This window comes from Corapipo altera, unplaced genomic scaffold (assembly GCF_003945725.1).
Source record: "Corapipo altera isolate COAL_440 unplaced genomic scaffold, ASM394572v1 22b, whole genome shotgun sequence".
In the NCBI taxonomy this organism is placed as follows: Eukaryota; Metazoa; Chordata; class Aves; order Passeriformes; family Pipridae; genus Corapipo; species Corapipo altera.
The window spans coordinates 17,626,890-17,649,937 of NW_020884876.1; the positions used below are offsets into that span (position 1 = coordinate 17,626,890).

A 23,048-nucleotide genomic window follows, 5' to 3' on the forward strand; every position below is an offset into this window, starting at 1 on the left:
AAGAATTTTTCCTTAATATCAAATCTAAACCTTCCCTGGCCCAACTTGAGGCTGTTTCTTCTTGCCCTGTTGCTTGTTACTTGGAAGAACAGACCACCAACCCCAACCTTGCTACAACCTCCTTTTGGGTAATTGTAGAGAGTGATAAGGTCCCCCTTGAACATCTTCCAGGCTAAACAACCCCAACTCCCTCAGCCTCTCCTCATAAGACTTGTGCTCTGCTTCTTCACCAGCCCTATTGCCCTTCTCTGGGCGTGGTCCAGCACCTCCAGATGAAACACCGGCCTTATGCAGCCTAGATTTATGATTTTTCAATGGATTCTTTATTTTTGATGTACACAGTGTAAGACATTACATCCATGTTTTTCAGAGTGAACTTGCCGTCAGTTGTCCAAAATACAAAGAATACCACAAAATCCTCAGGTAATGAAGGTTAAGCTACAGTGTAATACTTCGTTTATTTGATTTAAAAACCCCACTGCTTGTAATAATCGGGGTAGGAGACCTGTGAACTAGTACATGTTATTTTTATTTCCATTTAAAAATAACAACGGTGAAAGGGAAGAAATAGTAATGCTAAAAATAATAAAAGTAACTACATAGTCTGCTTTGTGCAGTACATTTCTGTCTTCATGCTCTGTAAGTGAAGGGTTGCTATTTACGATATGCTTCAAGCCTGCTTTCAGAAGACAGCCCAACTTGGCTGGACAGCTTTCAGTTGCTACTGGAAATATGTCACTTATTAGGAACAGAGGGGTTGTTTATCACTGTCTCAAGGGTTGCTTTGGCTGAGGTGAAGAAATAGCTCAGTTATATAATGGAAAGAGCTAGGTCAAAGGATAAGAAATTTATGTAGTGTGTGCTCGAGACTCTGGCAGAGCAGACTCAGTTTCTCTCTTGTGTATCTTGCACAGACAGTAAGTGATACCATCGTTATATAACTCTTCCCATCCATCCCCAAAACCACCTCAGAGATATGGGGGCTGAAGTCACAATTAAGAAACTCTCCCAAAACTTCTCAGTCAAGAAAAAAAGATTTGTCCTTTCTACTGCTTCTTTCAGCCTCCTGGTATGTAGTTAGCGTTCAGTCCTGGTACCCAGACTCATCACATAGCCACAGTTCAAACACTTTGGCAAACTAGAAATGCCATCTCTAATGGAGATCTATATGGGTGCTGAACATCATAATTCCTTTTAGTCCTCATCAGTGTCAATGGGGGAATACTCCTTCCCACAAACTCAGCTCTGATTTTTGATGAAACAGCAGAAGGCAACCCAATCCTGCCTGCTTTACGGATACCACCTCATGGAGTACTGCATGGTATTTCAGCAAGCAAGGGACAGATCAAATCAAAAGATTTGAACCTGCCTTTCCATCTGCTTATGTCAATGTTAGAAGTCCAGCTCAGGATAACCAAAACAGCAAGTTCTATACAAGGGGAAAAGAGAAAAAAAAAAAGGAAAAGAAAAACACAAGCATCCAGAGTCTTTTTTAAAACGTCCTCTCCGTGTTTTCTTTGCAGTATCAAGGGCATCCTTCAGATGAAACGTTTAACCAAGCATCAAATTTTCAAGCACGAACCCAATTGCCATAATAACAACTCAGTAAACAAACTCACCTCACTCTAATTACCAAACCCAGAAGCTGGCTCTGGACCGCGGTGACCTCGACTCCTCATCGGGAGAAGGAGGGAGGGCGGATGAAGCCCCCTTCCCGAGGCAGAGGGGGTTGGCAGGAGGCCCCCTCCGGTTCCCTCCCCGCCGGGGGCAGAGGCCGCCCCAGCACCTGTTGCGCCGCCGCTCGGCCACGAGCGAGGGGGCAGCGGCGAGGGCCTCCCCACTCGCCTCCTTCTTCCCACCGACAACTTCCCGGGGCGTAAACGGCCGCGCCAGGTGCCGCCCTCGCCGTGATGGGACGGCGGGCGTGGGAGGGAGGGGGGGAGTGGAGAGACACGGCCCAGGCTGGCAGCGCGGCCGCCGAGCAGCGGGCGGGGAGGGTGGTTGTGTGCGAGCGCGGTCCGCCCGCCCCCGCCGGTGCCGCTGACAGGTGCGCGCTCCTCCGCGGCTGTAGCACCAGCCCCGGCCCCTCCGGCCCCCGCCCGCCACGGCACCGGATTGTTTAGTCCTTGGGAAGCTGGTCTGGGTCCAGACTTTGCTTTGATCCTCTTTTTTTTTTTTTTTCCCTCCCTCTTTTTTTTTTTTTTTCTTTTTAAGAGAGAGAGAAAAAAAGGCAAAGGAAAACAAAACCTGGAGACACAGAAGAGCGCTCTAGGAAAAAGTTTTGGATGGGATTATGTGGAAAGTACCCTGCAATTCTCCGCTGCCAGAGCAGGCTCAGTGCTGCCTTCTCCCCAGCGGCGCAGCCCGCGCCGGGCGCTGCTGAGAGACGCCCGGGCCTCGGTGCCTCGCCGCCAGTGCCTGCTGTGCCGGAGCCCCTCGCCCCGCCGGCCCAATGCTCCTCCTCGGGCTGTTCCTGCTGACATCTGCCCTGGCCGGCCGGAGGCAGGGGGCCGTCGCCGAGTCCGACCTCAGCAGCAAGTTCGCCTTCTCCGGCGCCAAGGAGCAGAACGGTAAGGAGCCGCAGCACCCGCCGCCGCGCAGCCCGGGGCAGGGCGGGGGCGGGCGCCCGGCCGGCGCGGCGCGGAGCTCTGCTCTCCCTCTCCTCTCCCTCTTCTCTCCCGCCGCCTGCGGGGCAGCCCTTCGCCGCGGAGGGACGCGGCCCCGCGGGGTGGCGGCAGGCAGAGCGGGGTGGCAGCCAGGGCTCTGCCCGCCGGCTCGGGCAGCGCTGTGGGTAAAAGGGCAGCGGCTCGGCGGGCGGGGGGAGCCCGGCGCCGGCTCGGAGGCTCCCTCCTCTGAGGTATTTGAGGTGCAAAACGTGTCCCGTTCCCCTCCAACCTCCCCGCCCCGCTAAAAAACTACCCAAACAAACCCAACAACGACCCGCGCACCTTTGTACCCTGAATGCTCTCGGGGAGGGGAGGGGGGGTTGTGTCTGCGCGTGAATGAGTGGTATTTTGTACGGGCTGGAAACGAGCTAATCCTGCATAGGAAATGAGAATTACTTTCAACTTTCAAGTGTACCTGAAATGTTTAGAAAACTCTCAAATGCAAGTTCCCCTGGGCTGGGACTGCGCTGAACTGGAGAAAGACTCCTTTCATACAGCAAGGGCAGCTTCGGGGTGTGTAATTTGCTTAGCCTCTGAACTCCATATGATTTACATTATTCAGATTTTTAAGTGCCTTTCCTCTTGATCTGCTATTATGAAGTCATATTGGAGAATATTTTACAAACTGTAACGTTATATACTGCATGAAACCACACTTAGTGTAGAATATCTAAAATTAAGGCTGTTAGCATACATGCATGGAAACCCTGGTGTTTAATGTACGGGGCCGGGGGGGGGGGTGTAGGGGGAGATGGTGTTTGAAAAATTTAGTACTTTGCATGTCATCTAGACCAAGCTTTCTCCATGGGCACAAACCAACATAAAAGGCCAATCTGGGAGCTCTCAAAACACTCTGAACTGTAATGAAATAAAACAGAAATGCAGATTTGAGGCTAATTCAATTCTCTCAACTTTGAACTTGGGACTCCTCAGATAAAAGTATTCTACATTGTATCTTGTAATAGAAAGCAAAGTTTCAGAGACCTCTTCAAGTGCTTTTTGAATGGGTAGAATATGCAGTGCACTAGCAAATTTAGAAGGGGGAGATTAATACTGCAGTGGCCTGTTAATGTGATGATAAATGGCACCTGCAGACTGCTGGAGCTGCTGATCAAAGAGCAGCATGGGGATCAATCTCTAATCAGAGCAACTGTGAAGGGCCAGAGGAAAGTGATCAAAAGACTCAGAGACCCAGCTATTCTGACAGGAAACCAATCAGACTTTGTGCACAGTACAGGAAATTATCTGCTCTGTGTGAGAAATCACTCACTTTCTACCCCTTCCCATCTTACCTGGTGTTTAGAGGCTTTGGGGCACCAGTTTGTGACAAAATGGGCTTGGCAATTTTATAGTAATGTCTTGTGCTGTTATGCTGCCTTCTCTTAAATTTGCATGGTGTGCATATGGAGCATATCAACACACAGAGTATTGTCATTGCTTTGCTTTGCCTTTGTCAGGAGTGCAAGGAAACCTGCTATGCTGTCACAGTCTGCTCTAAAAGGTTTGTTACAGGATAACGCAGCTGGGCCCTGAAGGGTCTGCAGGGTCCAACAATGGGAGCACAACAGTGTAAAAGGTAGATCATACAGCATAGAAGCAAAACTTATGTAAATATGTAAATGTAATATGTAAATAGGTGTAAGTATATGTGACAGTACAAACTAGATTTTGTTCACATATATCAGAAACACAGCTGGCTTAGGTCAGGCTTCAACTGGTTTGCAATGCAATTTGGCATGCTCTAAGATAGTCACTACATCTTAGAACAAATGTAAATCTGGGAGAATTTTTTTTTTTTTTTTAAAAAGTGCCCTGAAACTGTATTATGTGGTAATTTATACTTAGAAGTATTGCTTTGCTTTATAGTTGTGCTAATTCTTAAAGTAATTATTGCAATTGAACAAGTTCAGGTATAGCTAAGTACTAACCCCTGACTTTTTTTAACTGATTTTAATTATTTGGGGGATCGGTAACACTGGTCAAACCAGTTCTTACTTGATTTAATTAGAGTGATTTTTACACTCTGCTGCAATCTAAAGATTGTATAGCTTTTAGCTAGAGGCAGGTTAAAACTCCCTGGAGTATGAGAATGAGATATTGCTGTTCACGTGCCAAATAATCTCTGGTCAAGAGAGAGGGAGATTTTTTTTACTTACGCAGTCTACAAATAAAAATTCTGTCCTCAACTTGTAAAACTGCTAAATGGCCAAGAAATTTTGGAGTAGAATGGATTACAGCGTTACTCAGCTGCACACATGGGTGCTATAGTTATTGCTTCAAGGTGATACTGAAGATGTCTGTGACCAGTTATTAATTCAGTGCCACTACTTGCATTACAAAGCGTGTGCTTAAGCGTGTGCTTAAGAATTAATTTGTTCATAACTGATATTTACTTATCTATTAGCTAAATTATTATTAACTTCAAAATTACAATTTAACTCAATTTATTTGCTAACAGTAGACATAAGGACCTCTCTTGTTTCTGCTGTGTAGTGAATGTTGTATTAGGTGGCAATTTCCTAGTGTAAATATTTCTTTGTAAATTAAATATTTTTGGAACACAGTGTTTTGCTGTTACCTCCTGGAAATTCAGTGTGTTGGTGGTTGTGGGGCAAGCCTAGCTCCGTTTAAAACCACTTAAAACTACCTCCATGTTTTGATTTGCCTCTCCTCTGTTATAGTGATATTTTCTTTAGGAACAGGTTTTATTTGTAACTCTACTTGACAGTAAGGGATTTTATGTGATTTCTTTGAAAAATTCCTATTTATCTTTAATGTTTTTGTTTTATTCAACTGAGTAAATATTCTTCTGGAGGATCAAAGAAGTTTATGCAAGTTTTCTGGAAAGCAAAGTAGCAGTAAATGATGCATGTAGTGATGGCTCCCATATATCTGGTTGGATTTTATTTCTATAGTTCTTGTCGTATCGAAGAGCAAATTATGCTTTGAAAGGTTTTTCATACTTAGGTGGCTTTATCATTTCTCTTATGGTTATCTGATGTATTTATTAACAGTTTTCCATATTGAAGTAAAAAGTCAATAAAAATTGATTGCTTTCTTTTGAAGAACAAAACTTCTTGTGTATTGAATTTGATTACCTGGATGGTTTAATTATTTCTTCTTTCTATTATATTTCTTGCTTCATTTTCATCTACTTTTGATGGCTGTTTTTGATGTGGTATCTTCATCTTATTTCTGTAGTTTCAGCAGCATCTGAGGGAGCTGTTAAGTAGATTGAATAATGTGAATGATTTAACCCTGGTGGTCTGAGTGCACCTACTTATGTGATGTTATTAGTTTAATATAGGTTTGAGACAACATGAGATGGCAGGAGAATCTAAATTCTATTCTCTTGCCTGTTTAGAAGAAGATGCAATAAATGTTTAAAGGAACTTTGCTAACTATCAGCTGTTATGTTTTCTATGAGAAATATGAGGATGTCTCTATAGAAAAAACTACTGTTGGGTACCATAAGCGATGATGTTTATAGCTTATGTGGCATGTATGTTTAAAGTGTAGTAATGACTGACTTCAGAAGGCCAAGAACCTGAGATCAATTAGCAACTCACCAGGGCCAGTGAGAAATACTAACTTTCCTCCAATTAGTTTCAAGTATGATGAACAGCAGTAAATAGAGTTGCTGAAGTAAATCTTAGAAAACTAAAGCACTTACTTGATTTCTGTCAATCCTGGAGCACCTGCATTAATCCTGCAGGTAGTGTCCTGGTCATGATCTGTCTTTTCACAGATCTTAATTTCTTTTAAGGTGTTGGGTGGTTTTTTTGTTTTTGTCTTCTTTTGTTTTGTTTTTTCTTCTGCCACATAAATGGAAACTGTTAATAATCGATTTCGGTAGCTGACTGCTTCATAATCACGGACATGATTTATGTAGCTAAAAAAGGCCCCCAAACAGGTGGCCTTGAGACAGAGTTTGAGACTTGCATATCTCAGGCTATCCTTGGGAAAAGCTGGTGAATGCAGCTGGAACTGAGTGAGTAACTGAAGTGCCAAAGGGAGCTTCTCTCATCCCCTTGACCTGTACATGGCCTGACATGCTTCCTAAGAACCACCTAAAGGATTCTCTGATTTGTGTGTCTCTAAAGGGAGCTTCCAGCTTATTCAGGGAGGGGACAGCATCACAACAGAGTTTCTGACTAAGTTACTTTAACTTGGGCCGAACACCTGAAAAAGGTAGGAATGTCCAAGTGATGCAGCTTGATAGTGATGCAATTTTTCTCGAATTTAGTCTATTTCTATTTAGTCCAAGACTGGTTTTGAAATGTTTTAAAGCCCTTTTCCTGGAGAGCGATGAATTACAGCACATCATCTTTTGACTTCAAGTAAAAGATTGTGGCAAATTAGAGAAGTTGTTCAACACTACAATAAATTGCAGAGGAAGAAAACTTTTAAAACTGGGGGTTTTTTACCTTTTTAATTTTAATTGAATTTAATCTGAAATCTTGTTTTTGCATTAACTAGTTCCTACTAGGTTTGCCAATCAGACTTTAAAGTTTCATATCATGTTGTTTGGGGTTATTTACTTTGTCTGTCAGTCAGACAGAGTTTTATAATGAAGAAGAAACATGGGACATACCTTGAGACAGTGAGAGCTATATAGCCAAAGAGCTTATGTTGAACTTTGTCTTCACATAAAGTCTTTTTAATCTTATAACTTTATCCAACTCCTTTGAGTCTTAATTGTTACATAGTCAACATGTAATAGCAAGGTACTGTTTTGCATCATACAGCAGTGGTTGTGCATTATAGCAGAGTGATCTTGGGGTTTTTTTGTTTCTGTTGGGTAGTTGCTGCTTTTGGTTTTTGCTGTTTGGCAGTTCCTGATTACTAGAAAGAGGATGTGCTGAGCAAGCCCACTTCCCTTAGCTGAAAATGAACCTCTTCGATTGCTTTATAGATTGTTCTTGGCTTTATCAGAGAGCCATACCTCTGCTTTTTAGTCACAAAGTGCATACCATGGAGAATACACTTCCTGGTGTGTGTTTTAGGAATTGGCCTGTATGTATGTAGTCTTTTAGCAGAGAACAGTGGGACTTCGGAAAAGTTACAGAACAGAAAAGAGACACACAGCACATAGTTATTTTAGTAGCACTTAGGTATCTGTATGAGTGCTTTGTTTCAGAGTTTCTGAGAAATTAATTGTATGTTAAAACTTACATAGACCTGTCATTGCCTTTTGGGGAAAAACTTTTGCAGCTTGTGTTTGAATGTGAAATGCTTTTATTCAAGTAGGTAAGTGAAAATTCATAATGTGTTATTGTGAAGCTAAAATATGAACTGGTGTTTTCAAGAGGTTTTCTTAGACTGTAAGATGTTATTTTAAGGTGGCAATGACTCAAAAATTTGTTCATTGCTCCATCTGTAGATATCCTAGCCTTAGGGTTCATCTGTCTTCTGATCTTCTTGTCCTGACATCCTTCTACTGAGATTTTAAAAACATATCTCCAGTGTCACAGTTGGCTATTTGTGTTTAATTTCATGATCTTACAGCATATAAGCAGACTTATATATGAAGATACCTCAACTTTACAAAGCATGTGTACAACAGCAACTCTATACATTTTCATAACCTAATCAGTTTCCACAGAAGTTGGTTGGCTGGACTCTAGATGCTCAGGGAGAAATTCTTGTATACAGAGAGTATAAGAACTGCTAAAAAAAAAAAATCAATGTAAACAAAAGGAGAGAGCCCAGCCAATTCCCTGGTCTCCTGCAGGCCTTCTATATTAGGGTTAGCAAAGGCTGTCTCTTTTTTTCTGAGTTTACTAGTGTATTCCAAATATTCCACTTTTTTGAGTATGCCCACAGTTTTGGACTTCAGCATTCACCTTGCATATGCATGACCGTACATTTGCCTGGGGCTGTAGGCTGCTTGGCTTCTTGTTGCTGTGGATGCCTCTGAAATCCTGTCAGTGTGTGCCACCCCCAACCCATGTCAATGGGCTTTTATTTATGCTGATCATCAGATTAGCTGGCTGCAACTGAAATTAAAAGAACTCATCAGGTATTTAGTTAGCTCTTTGAGCCACTGGATTATTTCACTGTGTGGCTGTTCATACTCACACTGGGCTAATTTGAGTCTAGGCAGGTTAACCCTGCAGTGAAGGTCTTCACAGTTATAGTCACTGCTTTTTTATTTTTTTAAATTTTATTTTCTTAGTCCATTTTCATATACAGGTGTTTGGAGCTGGGGAAAGTGAATATGAATTGACCTCCATGCAATCCAACAGAATACAGGCAGAAACAGAAATGAAATAAGAAAATGTTCAAAGGTTATTTCCCATGCAGTGGCATCCTTTTATAGTATTGAGAATGAGAGAGTTGTAAGGGAATAATCAATAACACATTTTTTTCAGTGGCAATGTGCCTTTTTGTGAATTAATACTCATAAATTATTCATTAATCTTGCACTTTATGGTAAATTCATTCAAGGTATCATTATAAACACAGATGTTTTAAGGAGATTCTTCTAGGGTGTAGGGCACCTCTGTTCCTCTACTCCCTGAAAGCCCAAAACACTGAAACTTCTCCTTGAGTTAGTTAAAACTGATTACTAACTGCATTAAAATAGTATGTAAGCATGGCTCAGTTTGGTCACTGTCGCACTGATTTCTTGACATGAAATGGAGGGTACCACTGGTCCTGATTGAAGCAAGGTAAAGGCAGGGAGGCCGAGGTTCTCTGGCCATGCACCTTGCCAGCATTGGCATTGTGGCTGGAATTAAAAATCTTTTTTTTAAATTTTTTAGTGGTTGGTTTTCTAGATTAATAGAGCTATTGGTTGGGTACCTATCCTATTACGTTCCCTATGATTCTACAGTTCTGTTAAAGGAAAGTAAGGGAGGTCTTCCTAGCTTTCAGCAAATGTCTGGCATAGCCAGTGATAATTTTCAGTGCTGGATTTAAATTCCCTTATTGCCCTTAGGTGGCTTTTCTTGAAATGTTAAGTCTGTCTGTCTCAGAAAAAGTAAAGAATGTCTTGGGAAAAGGAAACAATGCTCCTTGTGTTTCCTGTACATTTAATTCCTTTTTGCATTGCTGCTGCTGTAATATTCTTATTTGTGAATTGGCAATAAATCATGTAAGAAGGTGGTGGGGGGGCAGGAGGTTAGATGCTGCAGTTAATTAGGGAATTGGCCCTGTAATCTGATAAATGGGCTTCAAACTAGGTTCAGGCAGTAAAGGGTAAATGAGTGGTACCCTTTTTGTAGTTTTGATATTCTACATCTTAAAACCATTACTCAGTTTGGCACATATCAGCAAAGTTGTAAGGTTCTGTGAACAAAAATCTAGTGTGTAAAATACCAGAGAGTGTCATGTTTAAAGAGTAGCTTATCCTGGAAAAATGGTTGTGGAGATGTTCTTAGTACACCTTCCTTGTCAATCCATAGCTCTCAGTTTCTCTATACCTCTTTTTAAGCATTATTTGTTTAAAAGCATATGAAGTGGGAAAATGGCTTTCCTGGAAAAGATACTGATTTGTGATCTAGTGCATAATGGCTTGTTTCAGTCATTATATTTAGTTGTAGTCTTTTCAAAATACTCAATTGTCCAGTCTTTTATTAAACTATTATTTGGGGGCTTCACTGAATGACCTATTGCATGATAGCAGATAGAATATGATTATTATTTGATTATTATATTTTGTATTATATATTATATTTGATAATTATTTTTTTTTACTTTTTCTCCCTCAGTGTACTTCTCTGTGTAACCATCTGACTACCTTCACCCTTGTTCCAAACAATTGGAGCTGTGAGAGGGGCTCCATGTTCCTCCTTGAATTGACAGGAAACCACCACTCATTTTATGCAATAGTTAAACATTAAAAAAGACATATGGCCCAGGAAATTCTTTGCTGTATGTGAAGGTATGGCATTTCCAAACTCAAAGTGTTGTTCTGGCTATTTTACCGGTAGTGGAGAGTTATATGAGGCCAATTCCATCTGCAGAGGGTCTGTTTCACTTGCTTGTGGTTCTGGGGCTCATTCAAATGCTCTAAAACAAAATAAAAGGAATGGATGTAATAACTTCTTTATGGAAAAGTCATAAAAAGCTACAGGGCCATGTAAACAAATTGGATCATTTACAAGATGTTAAAGTGATGGATATTCAGTCCAAATTCAAAGGTGTGGATTAGGTTTTACAGTCATCTTGACTGAATTTTGCCCTCAACAAGATTTTCTTTCTCTGCCATGAATGCCTTTGACACTACAGATGGTAAATTCTCAGAACCTATGTTTTCAAACATTTTAGAGCATTCAGAATAAAGCCAAGAAACAGGAGAACAATTCAGTAGTATGATTTGATATTTCTCTGTGTGAATCAGAGGCCTCTCTTGATCCACATGGTTACATTGTGAAGCTGTAGTGGAACTTTGTAGCATTCCTAGGAAAAATAAACTAAAAGTGTTTCCTTTCTGGATTCAAACATGCCTGAACTAATTAGCAAAAAAAGCAACCGTTTTGGCTCTCTGCTGTTAGTATAAATAGGTTTGCACAGAACAGCAGCGACTGTGCTCCAAGTTAAACTGTGCTAGTCACAGAAACTTATGTCGGATCTAACTGAACACTGAACATTGTGATGTGTCAACTCACAAGGCCCTTGTGACTCAATTTGTCAGAAAGTAGTGAAAAAGTGGAGTGGAAAATAAGATAACGAAGCCTTCCGCATGTTGAGTTGCATTCTGCAGGTAATTTATTTGCTTTGATGTAAATGTAACCTTATGCATGGATAATTTTTTCATGTTTGGGGAAGGGACATGAGTGTTAACTGCTGTGGAGTGCTTTCCTTTCTCATGAGATGTGGCTGCTCAGCTCTGCTATTACCAATGTGACTTCCGCTACTTTTCATAACCCTTCATGCACTAAAATCTGCAGATCATTTCAGAGCGAAAATAACCTTAGCACAAGTTTGCAATTAGTTGTATTAACTGTACACAGGAAGAGCTGCCTGTTTGTACATACAGTGCTAAATAATGAGCTGTTGATGTATCTTTTAGATACTTGATAATGTGCTTGTGAAAATAATAATTGTTACCTGGGAAGTGTATATATGTGATTGTATAGGATTTGAAGAAGTCCTTCAGAAAGTGATTCAAACGAATGTTGCATTATACAGTGTCAAGTGTAAAAGGTTTGCATCTATATTATAGGAAATTTGTGTTTTAAACATACAGTTTTGGAAAGTGGTCTATCTTAATATCTCAAGGCTTCCACGTCTTACTACTTAGTCTGTTGTTACACAGGGATGTTCATACTTACCAACATTTCTGTTGCTTGTGAAATTATAGTGGACCTGAAAGTAGGGTAAAACCTTTTAAATGACAGCTAACAACTAATGGCTCCAAAATAAACATTATTTCTATAAAAGGAGATGAAACTGTTGTATATGACCTTGCCTTCTGTTTTAAAATATGGCTAAGGATTCTTGTTGGCCTTTCATTCTCTTCTTTGTGTCATTCAAAAATCTCAGGCCCCAGGTGCACTGAATATCTACAGGCAGACTAGAGTTGGAAACTTGAAATGCTCTAAAAATTTCCTCTAAGCACTCACTGTATTTCTCATAGTACTTGCTGTTATCAGAAGTCACAAAGCACTTATCTGTAGTGCTAATGCAGCCTTGTAGGTATTCCTTCTGAAATGGAGATTGAATTCGTGGCAGTGGACTCTTTCAGCAATGTTTACCTATCTTCCTAAGATCCTTTATATAGATTGGCATAAAGTGTTGAGAACAGCCTTTTTTTTTTTTTTTGGTTTCTTCATGTGGAATCTTGATTTTATACCTGTTATACCTGCAAGAAGTAGCATGTGTTTGGGAAAGTGGATATCCTAGGCTAAGTCCAAACAGGACTCACATAGAGTTTTTGAGCTTGTTAATTTTCGTCTCAAGAGAAATCATTGAGACCATCTTTGGTTTTACCTAACACCTCAAGAATACCACATCATGGTAAAGAGAGCTCTGTTACTGAAATATCTACCTTATTTGCAAAATTATCATATTGCTTGTGGGGTAAAAGATGGTTTTGTATAACTGTCAAGTAGAAAGATAAACATGTTTCTAAAGCGTGTGCTCGCCTTATCAGCAAAAATCTTACAAAACTGATTGGCCTCATTAGTCAAGATTCATTTGGAGGTAATTGTACTGATAATACTTGATGAATAGTTGTGAAATGTTTCCATATTGTTACTGCTTTTAACATAGTTACATTACCAAAATTTGGGCACAGTTAGTCCCTTACATTAGGGAAAGAATACGATGATATGCCTGTAGTATATTTAACACTGACCAATGGTTTTATAGGATCTTTAGCTTCTCTTTGAGATTGTTTGAGGATCTATGATGTTATCATTAAAAGTACTGTTTCCAGGTGGGATCAATGCCCTTGCATAAAGCTGATTTCTCTTTCTTGTTATGGGAAAAAAAAACCCTAACAAAAAAACCCCCTAAATCTTGTTAATGGCTCTGATTCATCTGAAACAGTTTAAACTATTTCATCATAGAAGGGAGGCTTAGTTTTCTTAGGGGCAATTTTAACAGCCCAACATTTATTTCTAACAATAGTTGCTCAGTAGATGGTCATTAATTGTTTGAATTATGCACACTGGTGTGTGGTTTATTTTGACATTTTTATGTATGTGAATGCTTAATATCTGTTTGTTCTTGTTCTGTTTCTTGAGGTTTGTTCATAGGTGAGATTGACTTGTTCTGTTTTTTTCACTTTTAGGAAGTATTTGGTAAACTTTGTGTTCAGTGTTTACATTTCAGATGAGAATGTAGTTTGTTAGAAAGCGAAAATGTCTTGTTTTAAATTAGCTTGGGCCAACAGTGGTGAATATTGGAGTAAAAATAATTTTGACTGAATTAAAAGTGGGTTATCAGTTTGTTAAACGGGTTGTAAAGCATTCAATAAATAGTGTATATTTTAAATAGCAGTCTTGTATGTATATATGAAGATCAACTACTGCTAGGTAACTTGACAGTATTTATATTTCACTTTCATTTTCTTAAGTTTGGGAAGAATGGAATCTTCCCTGCTCTTCTACATGTCAGCTGTTCTTAAATTCATTTAATTTCAGGCAATAGGGACTCTTGTACATGTGGATCATAGTCCACATCCAAGCTGCACGCTGGGCTATGTGCTCCACAGAGGTATAATGTCTCAAGTGTGTGGCTGCAGCTGGTTTTGGGATATGCATGTGCACCCAGATGTTGCTACTGAATAGATTAGCTATTGACTTCTAAATCCTGATACCCCAGCTGTTCTTCAGGATCTTCAAAACCAAGTCTGAAATATATAGGGGTTTAAAGTATAATTGTGCTCACAAGTAGCTGTTTTTCCAGTTACTTTCCCTCCTTTCCATCATAATTTTGCTCAATATTCATTATTTGAAGCTTAAAGTGTACTCTAAAAGACATTTTTTAAAATACTTAATATTTTTGGTAACAAATTGCATATAGTTACCTTCTCTCCCTGATTTAGTTAAATCCTTAACGTAAAAGCAGTTCTAAACTTGCTACTTTCTGTAATGCATGCTGTTCTACCTACTGGCAATTTATTGTATTTACTATTTTTAAGTATGAATACTTCCTTATAAATAGTGTGTTACTAGCTGACTAGCTCTAATCCCCCAACTTCCCCACTGACAGTACTTTGAATTGGTGTAAAAGATACAAGAGTATATTGAGGAGTTGTTCACTGAGATACACAAAATGTCTTGACCTTGTATGACGAATTCCACTGAAGTTGAGAATCAATTGATCTAGTTACAGGGAAAAAAAATTACATGATGCACATTTACAAGATCAAGCTATTGTCCTTAATTCAAAGGGAAAAGGAAACATCTAGATGACTTCTTTTTCAGATTTTTGATTATGTCCGTTAAATGTGAAATTAAGTTGAGTAATTGTATTCATGTTTGCTATGGTGGGTGTGCCTGTCTAGCTGTAAAAATCATTTACTGTATCTGAATTGCCTCTTATCTGAAAAAAAACCAAGCTAATAATGGTTGAAGTGCAATGAAGTTTATTTATGTAAAATAATATTTGAAAGATAAAACTGATCATGCTTTCATATTTTGAGCTTTATTTTCTTTTATAGTTCTCTTTTAGTCAGTAAGCTAAGGAATCCAAGCTGTATGTTGAAACAGCAGGATTTCTACCCCATTTACAATAAAATATTGATGGAAAGATATGAAAATCTGTGCTGTTAATAAGACTTTAAAAAAATTTTGGTAAGAACTTTAACAAAAAACCATAATCCTCCCTTTATGCTAAGGGATAAATGCTCTTTTTTATAGTTTGCAGGATGACTGAACAATGCTGCATATATTAAAACATAAGGAAGTGGTATATGTTGAGAGGTAAAGACAGAAACGTGAAAAGTCAGTCTACACTGAAAACCATCAATAGGAAAAAACAAGATGCTGTGACAGTGCTTAGTAGAAACTGGTTTTCTGTGTATCTTCTTCCTTTTTGTAGTAGAAGGATGAATAAAAGGGCTCCAGCACAGTAACATCTTTGATAATTACCAAATGAGATTAATTATTTCTTTCATACTGTTGTGTGAAAGGAACTTGTTTTATACTATTAGATGGATATCACCTGATTTTTTTTTTTCTTTCATGTAAAGCTATTTAAAAGGGGAGTTTGGAAGATTTTTCACTGTAACAATCAGGTCATGAAGCTGGAAACAGCAAAGATAGCAATCAAATTTTCATAAACACTGCAATATAGTGGCTTGGTTTGTCCTCAGTCCTCAGCATTACTGAGACCTCTCTTGGAAGTACTGTTCCTCAAAATGTAGGGTGTGTATGCTGGTGGTGGTGGTTTGAAAAGGTAGATCTTTATTGTCATTCAGCTAAACTGGTGGGCAAGCTTCTACTGCTTCATTTACTGTGTCCTGAGGCTTGCTTGTTTCAAAGCAATATTGGTAAGTCATTGACTTTGTATTTATGTTTTTAACCCATAGTGATCAAAGTGAGTGGGGTTTACTTTTTTAGAGAAAAACATGAATATTGTGGCATTTTTGTTCTGACTTCACATTAATTAGAGCTCATACATAGGAAGTGAAAAGAAATCAGTAAGTGCAGTTTGAAGAGACAGCTTTGTACCAATAATTGTCATTACTTTAAACAAGAGGAAATGTTAATACTTTTAAAAATCAAGACTGAAGTACTTAAAAACTGAAACTTAATGGCAATATGAAAATCATGTCTCTCCGAAAGTTCTTGATATAATTTCTTTTCTGGCACATGCTTGTGCTGCCACTAGGAACTCGATCCTTAAAGCAAGAGGAGAGAATGTAACAAACTGCGCAGTGGCACCTCACTCAGTACAACCATTTTTCTTTTTTTTTTTTTGTTATTCCTGGCACTTTTGGAAAGAATGATTTCATAATGCCTGAAATGTTTCTGAGGAGAAACAAGATTGCAACCAAGGCTTGCTTCCTCCTTCCCTCTTCCCATAACTTTTCATTATTCATATGGGTGGAGGAGCTCTGCTTAGAGCTTGTGTTATACATCATACTAGGAAGCAGTATTTTTAATTTTCAGTTAAGAGTACCTGTGTTTACAAGCCATGGAGTGGCAATCTTTGTGGAAATAAATAGTTGCTATTTGTCAGGTGCACAGAATCTCATGGGAACTAATTACTTATTGAATTTTAACAGTGGTTGTTTTGTTGAAATAAGCAGAGTGTCCTTTGCATTGGTATCCTGATAGGCACTGTAAACAAGAGTTTCTGCATACATATGCAACCAGTTGGTCTAACTCCCCGTATTTTATCTTAAAAGGGGCTTTTTTTGAAAGTAACAAAAATATCTAATGAAGTTTTAAATTATCATCTCTCAAAAGAAGGGCCAATTGAGCCCAACTTATTTGTGATTGAAGACTGTCTCCTGGTCGTGATGAACCAAATGACTATAAAAGTCAGTGGGTGGTTTGGTTAAAGAGGGAGTAGTGGAAAACAAGTGCATTCCTGTGGTAAGATGATGGGGGAAGGAAAATGAAGTAACTGAAATGCAGAGGGAACCATTTTGTGGCTGTTGGAAAAACAGTGGCTTTAGCCTTAATGAATTCCGTGGTTTTGATACTTTTTTTTTTTTTCCCTGAGAGGAGGTTGGGATTCTTTTTTTTTTTTTTTGATAAACAGAGCCCTAAGGGAAAAACGTGTGATCCAGACACTGCTTAAAGGGTTGATTTTTGGGTACAAAGGTCAGCAGCTTGCACCTACCAAAAAGATTTTGATCAGAAATAGTTCAGAAATTGTTAGATATGCATTTATATATCGACAGAGAAAACAGGAGGAAGAAAAGCTTTGGTAATTTCTGCCTGTAAACAGCCCTGGAGCCTCTGGAATCACCTTGTGCAGAAATAAGTTATTATGGTCAACATCAAGCTTTGAATGTTCAGCTAGCATCTGCTTTCTGTCACAGTTAGAGAAGGGCTAAAGGGAATGATCTTGCATCTATCTGGAGTCATCTGGGGTGCAGCTCCTGAAGGCTGAACAAAACAAAAATCAGATCAGTCCTTCTGTTTAAGATCACTTGATAACAAAGAACATTCCATAAACTTAATGGAATTATTTGCTCAAAGGACCAAACTGTTTATGTTACTGCTACCTTTGGTAGCAAACAGTAGAGAAACACCATAAGAGAGATGGTCTTAAAAAACAAACAAAACCCCAAAAATAAACAAATAAAATAAACAAAAAATCAAATACCATCTTTGGTATATAATTTTTTCCCAGATCTTTTCCATGAAAGATATTGATGTTTTTTACCTAGGCAATGTAAATAAATACTTTCTCTGCAGTACAGGAAGACTTGCTACTAAGATGCTGTTCTTCTGCAGTTCCATATGTTCTGTGTTTCAATAGACATGACAGTAGTAAGGCAAAAGTAATAATATCATACAGATTTTAAGAATGTCTTTGAGCAAACAAGATCAAACTCAAAGAATCTACTTTCATTCTCTGACAATTATATTTGTGTTTTACTTTTAAGGCGGGTACCCTTGTTTTAAAATTTTTGGGCTCTGGAATTTCCTTCTGTTCCAGAACTGAAGTCTTTTGTGTGTAACTCAGCTTTTCTGAATTTTATTCCTTTATAAATAGAGAATCTAGTACGTTGGTTCTGGGTCCTACTTCTTTAGATGCCTATTTGCAATTACCAGTTCAAATAAGCAATATTACATTCAAAGAGATTATGTCCAGAAATTAACTCTCTGAAGAGCTTCAGATAACTTATTGTCATTCTTACAGTGGAAAAAAAAATTGTTTTTAATTTCTCAGGCTAGATATGATTCTGTTTTCTTTTCATAGCTTTCTCATAAACACATTAATTATTTAAACATTTTGCTTTAAAATTTTGCCATCTTAATCTATCTGCAGAGGGTTATCTAATGATGAAAATGCCACCTTCAGCAATTTTTTTACTGTAGCTATATATTAGGCTTTAGATAGTGTTAACAATTTTCTTGAAGCACTTGCAGAAATCTTCCAGGATCATGATGACCTTTTTATTACTTCCTTGATGCAAAAAATATTGTCAGGGACTTCACTTAATGACAATCTCTCAGTGTAACAATTCAGTTTTATTTTTTAGTATCGTGGCATCATTCAGTTAGTAATAAAGTGTGAGCAGTTGAAAGCACAAGGTTGAGCTATTTACCCTGTTCTGTTCTTGTAACTTAGTTGAAATTGGATTTAGCTACTACTTGCGTAGGTTTTCAAAGAAATGCAAAGTGTCAGATGAAGAGTGTTTGAAGACCATGTGATAGTCTTCTTTCTGTATTGGTTCTGAATGTGACATGATGGTCCTTCTGTATTTGTTTGTGGGGCTTTTTGTTGTTTGATTTGTTCTGGGTTTTTTTCCTTCTCCCTCTATTCATGCTGGAGGGTTGAGATGGTGACCAAGATCACCTATCACTTGCTGCAGGATAACACACTGTTTTGACCAAAATCAAATAGGAGGATTGCTTTTGGTCCCCATAAATTCATTTCTAAACACTTAATTTTCTTGCTCTACACTAATGCCTTCAGTTAGTGACCCCTTATTAATTACTTGGAGTTATAGATCCCCTGTTTGGGTCTGTAAGAATGTAATAGTCATTCTGTTGCCCAGTTTTATACAGCTTTGAATCTGTTTTAGTATTGTTTGAGCTCTTGACATGAAAGATGTGACTAAATGTCCATTTATTGTGCTTCATTTTTAACTTGTGGATACTGTAGGAAGAGAAGCTGTAGCAGTTGCAGCACTAGGGCTTGAGAACAGAGTTAAAATCTTTAAGAAAGAGAAGTGAACAGAACAGAGTTATGGGCAGAAAAATTACAAAGCTCACTCAGACATGAATCCTGTTTACCAAGAAAATATAGTTAAGAATTATCAATTTACCATCTAAATATGGAAATTTTTAAAGAAGTAAAGCTTAATTTTAGTTAGCTTATATAAACATTTGGCTGAGGAGAATTCAAGAAAAATATTGTTGATTGTACTCAAAAAGAAGTGCTTTGTATTTGAGATGAAACAATTTTATTAAAGGTAGGCAAGGTAATTAAAGATATGGAATAATATGTGCATTTTGAATATCATCAAATGGTAATGAGGCCAAAAGGAAGAGATAAGGTTAAGTATTATGCTGTGATCTCAAGACTGAAGATTAAAAGAAAGCACTAATAATGAAACCTGTGTGCCAAGGCAACTGCCTGAGAAATATCTAGAAGGTAATAGCAACCAGTCCAGGCCAAATTCAGGGTCTAGTTGGCTCAAGGTGTTGTGTCTGACAATACCCATTAAGGAATGTAACAATGATTCCCTCATCTATTCTCCTGCCCTCTAGCATTTTAGAAGTTAGAATTTTTTTTTTAAGGCGCAAAAAGAGTTTTGGGATTTGGTAGTCCGATGAATTTTTGAAATCTTGTATACTTCTGCTATCTGCAGTTTCTAGTGAGAAAGTTTAACCACGTAATAGATAAATATCTTCTTTTGGTTGCTTCATGCACACTGTTTGATCATTTTATTCAATATCATCTAGTTCTTTAGTTTTGCCTGTGATTTTCAGGTTTGACCTGCTATTGTGGAGACTCACGAGGGAGCTGTTCCAAACTTTGGATTGCTTTGGATTGAACTGTACATTATTCTCCTGTACAGTGTTTGTGTGTATGTCTGTAGTAAATATGCACATGTGTGTGTCTGGGCATCGGAGATATGAGCAAAAATGCACATAAATTATGTATCTTCTGGTATTTCAAGTATCAAAAAGTACTGACAAGCAGTATTGAAGATATGAGTATGCCATGGATTTACACAGTAATAGTGTTTTCTCTGTTTCTCTGTGTTTTTGCGACAGGTTCTTAATATTCAGGCTTTCCTCTTAGCAGTTTAATCCTTTTCCCAGTAGGACAGCCAGCAGTCCTGCTCATGGGAAAGATGCTGAGAAATTACTTTGTGTTGTACTCAGATCTGGAAATGATAGGTACTTCAGTGAATTGAAACCATAAATTTCACAGGATCAAACTATTTCAATGTTCCACTTCAAGTACATAATTGTTAATATGGGTAAAAGATGTTGTGATTCAGGTGCTAACTGTAAAAATGGAAAGTAAACTTTCTTGAGTGTTCTTTCCTTAGCATTAAGTTGTAGTGTCAAGTGGTGTTCTGTTTGTTTTGGCTTTGGTTTTCTTCCCATAGACTTTTTTTCTGGTTTGTAAACCTTCATGACCAGAGTCTAGTCCTCCATTATGCCTCTGCCTACAGGGAGCAGAGACTTATTTTTTTGTCCTTTCTGATTATTTTAGATCCCCATTTGTAGGGGAACCTGCCCCTAGGGGTTCTTCAGTGTGACCAACAATATTAAAATATTGCAAAGTTGCTGGTCTCCCATCATTTCCTTGCTCTCTTTCAGACTTAAATTTTATTTGTAAGGAAGTTTACCATTGAGTTTCACAGGTACCCCCCATCTTTCTCTAACTTATGTGTGATAGTGATTGATTTCCACTCCCCCCTCCTCTTAAAAAAGAGTATTGTCTAGGGTTTCTTAAATGAAGAAAAATATTTCATAGTACCAGATGCTTCACCTAACTATCCTTCTAGTTTCTCATGTCAGCATTTGGATGCCATTCTGCATTTAGGAATGTGTTTTTTGATTGCAATCAAAATAAAAAGAATATTTGTCCTTAGAAAAGTAAATTAAAGGGAGAACTTGTGTACCTCTGATTTCTTCTGTACTCTTAAGTTCTAGTTCTTATGAATGCAATAAATAACACCTTAGTTGATAGTCCTCACTAACATCATCAGGTAGAGATGACAAGAACTAGTTAGTAGCAACTACTTGTTTTCTGATAGTATTTTTAAATTCCGCAGTTCTAGAATTCATGTTGATGACATGGCTCTATTATGTTTAGTTGTAGAATTGAAAGTCAACTTTAAATTTGCCCTGGCAAGTTATTTGTAAATTATTTGGCTTGAGATTATTTAGAAGAATAGTTTTCAAGATTGCCTTCTATGTTTAAAGATAGCCTAGCAATTGAACTATTATTTGTCTTGTTTAGGTTTTTTTCTTTAATGGATTCTGAGAGAAGGAATGAATTCTAGAATCATGAACAACCTAATGCATGCTCTCCTGAAGTTGTTTCTTTGTCTTCAGTGGTACTGGATGATCCTGTTAAGTAAAGCCTGTAGGGATCCAAGCCTGGTTCTTTGTGGGCAGTGCTAACAGCAGGGACTGGTGTCCCTGAGGATGTTGACAGTGGCTTGCTGCTCGCCAGTAGTTGTTTGAGGGGAAACCCTTTCCGAGAAAAAAAGTGCTTGCTGTGAGGTTATTGGTTGCTGCTGAGATCCAGCACTGATCTCCTGGGCCTTTCTCCCTAATCTCCTATCTCCGCCTTAAGAGGGTCTAAAGGTATTGGGTAGGAATGAAGAGAAATTAATGTTTGGTGCAGAAACTGAAAAAAGTTTATAAAATGCAGTTCATATGTGGAGAATATTGTCTGGCTTTATTCACTAAAATAATTAGACATTTATGAAAATAGAGGCTGAAGTGGTACTGTGCTAGGTTAAATGTAATAGAAATCTCAGATCAAGTTGCCAGTACTTCCTTTTCTGGCTGGCTTTCAACTGTGCCTGTGAGCGCAAAGGAATGGCATGTATTTATACGTTTGTAAATAAGATCCCACACATTTTCCACTTGAGAACATGCACTCAGACCTTTTATGGTCAGGAAGGGGTGTTTCCCTCTGTCTGTGAGCTACTCAGAGAACTACACGTTTCCAAGTATGCAGTTCAGAAACTTAGAGCTAATACTTTGTAAACTTGAGTTTAAATAAAGAAGTCTGGGGAATTAAAGGCAAAAAAGAAGTAATTTTTCTCTTTTTTCCAGTAGAAAAATACTTTATCATGAAGAAACAGTTTTTGAAATTGATGTTTTTGCTAAGTTGCCTCATTCAAGTTTACTTCTAAAAATATTTCTTAGATCAAGCTCTCATGACTGTGTCTTCTTTTCAAAATATCTATTTTTTAAGTGAGATTTGGTTGATAATGGCTTATTAAGATATCTAAAACTCTTCACCTGAGTGATGTGAAATATTTCAAAAATAGTAGCTTCTCTCAGGTCTATTTTACTTATCAAAGAAAATTGATTCAATTTGACTTCATCTCCAACCCTGTAAGATGGATGCAGAACACTTAAATGCCACTGTCAAAAAATGCTGTTGCATTGAGTAATATAGAAGGCACAAATAAAATAATTTACTTAAGTAGCAATTCAGCTGCAGAAAACATAATAAATCTGTTCTCTTTCATTTATGTGAAATGGTGAACTATGTTAGGGAAACTGTAGTGTGCCATACAAAATATGTGTCCAGGTGGGGTTTAGTTTTCCATCAGTTGTTTTGAAAACTGCAAATAGTCTGAAGTTGACAGTTGGAAATACTTGAAATATGCTACAAGAGCTATAGTTTTTTAGCTAGAAAGCAGTGCTTTTAGTGCTTATGCCATGATGCACACGGTACTCCCCTCTGGCTTTTATACTAAAAGATTTTAAATAGCTGTTCTTTGAAACAGTTACTTGTTGTTACAGACTAAGCAGAAAAAAATGTTTAATACTTGTTGAAAAAGAATTCCTGCAGGAAGAAGGATAACCGCTTGCTGTTTACTAAAAGGGATAGGTTTCAAAGTTTCCACTTGGTTTCCTGAAGATGCATTACGCCACATACATCTTGGTGCAGTGAGATGTGAGACTTGCCATTGAAGTCTTTTTCATTTCTGGACTGTTTAATTAGGTGAAAATAAAATGACAGCAAGATGAACATTGCAAAACCAGTATGTGTCGTATGTGTCGTATGTGTCGTATGTGTCGTATGTGTCGT

At 38.2% G+C, this 23,048-nt stretch overlaps 1 protein-coding gene and 1 long non-coding RNA gene across 2 annotated transcripts in view; one reads left to right on the top strand and one right to left on the bottom strand.

Annotated features, from left to right (window-relative positions):
• Nucleotides 1-433: 433 nt before the first annotated feature.
• LOC113943851 lies at nucleotides 434-1,860 on the bottom strand. Its single transcript, XR_003526476.1, has 2 exons — nucleotides 1,620-1,860; nucleotides 434-1,429 (listed from the first exon to the last, which is right to left on the bottom strand). It is a non-coding gene; the product is annotated as an uncharacterized LOC113943851 (long non-coding RNA).
• A 358-nt stretch (nucleotides 1,861-2,218) lies between these two features.
• Nucleotides 2,219-23,048, top strand: part of PDGFC (platelet derived growth factor C) — a 123,620-nt gene continuing 102,790 nt past the window's right edge. Inside the window, exon 1 of the mRNA XM_027636180.1 lies at nucleotides 2,219-2,570. Within this exon, the coding sequence (XP_027491981.1) occupies nucleotides 2,453-2,570 (118 nt within the window). The 5' untranslated portion in view covers nucleotides 2,219-2,452. The remainder of the gene's footprint in view (nucleotides 2,571-23,048) is intronic.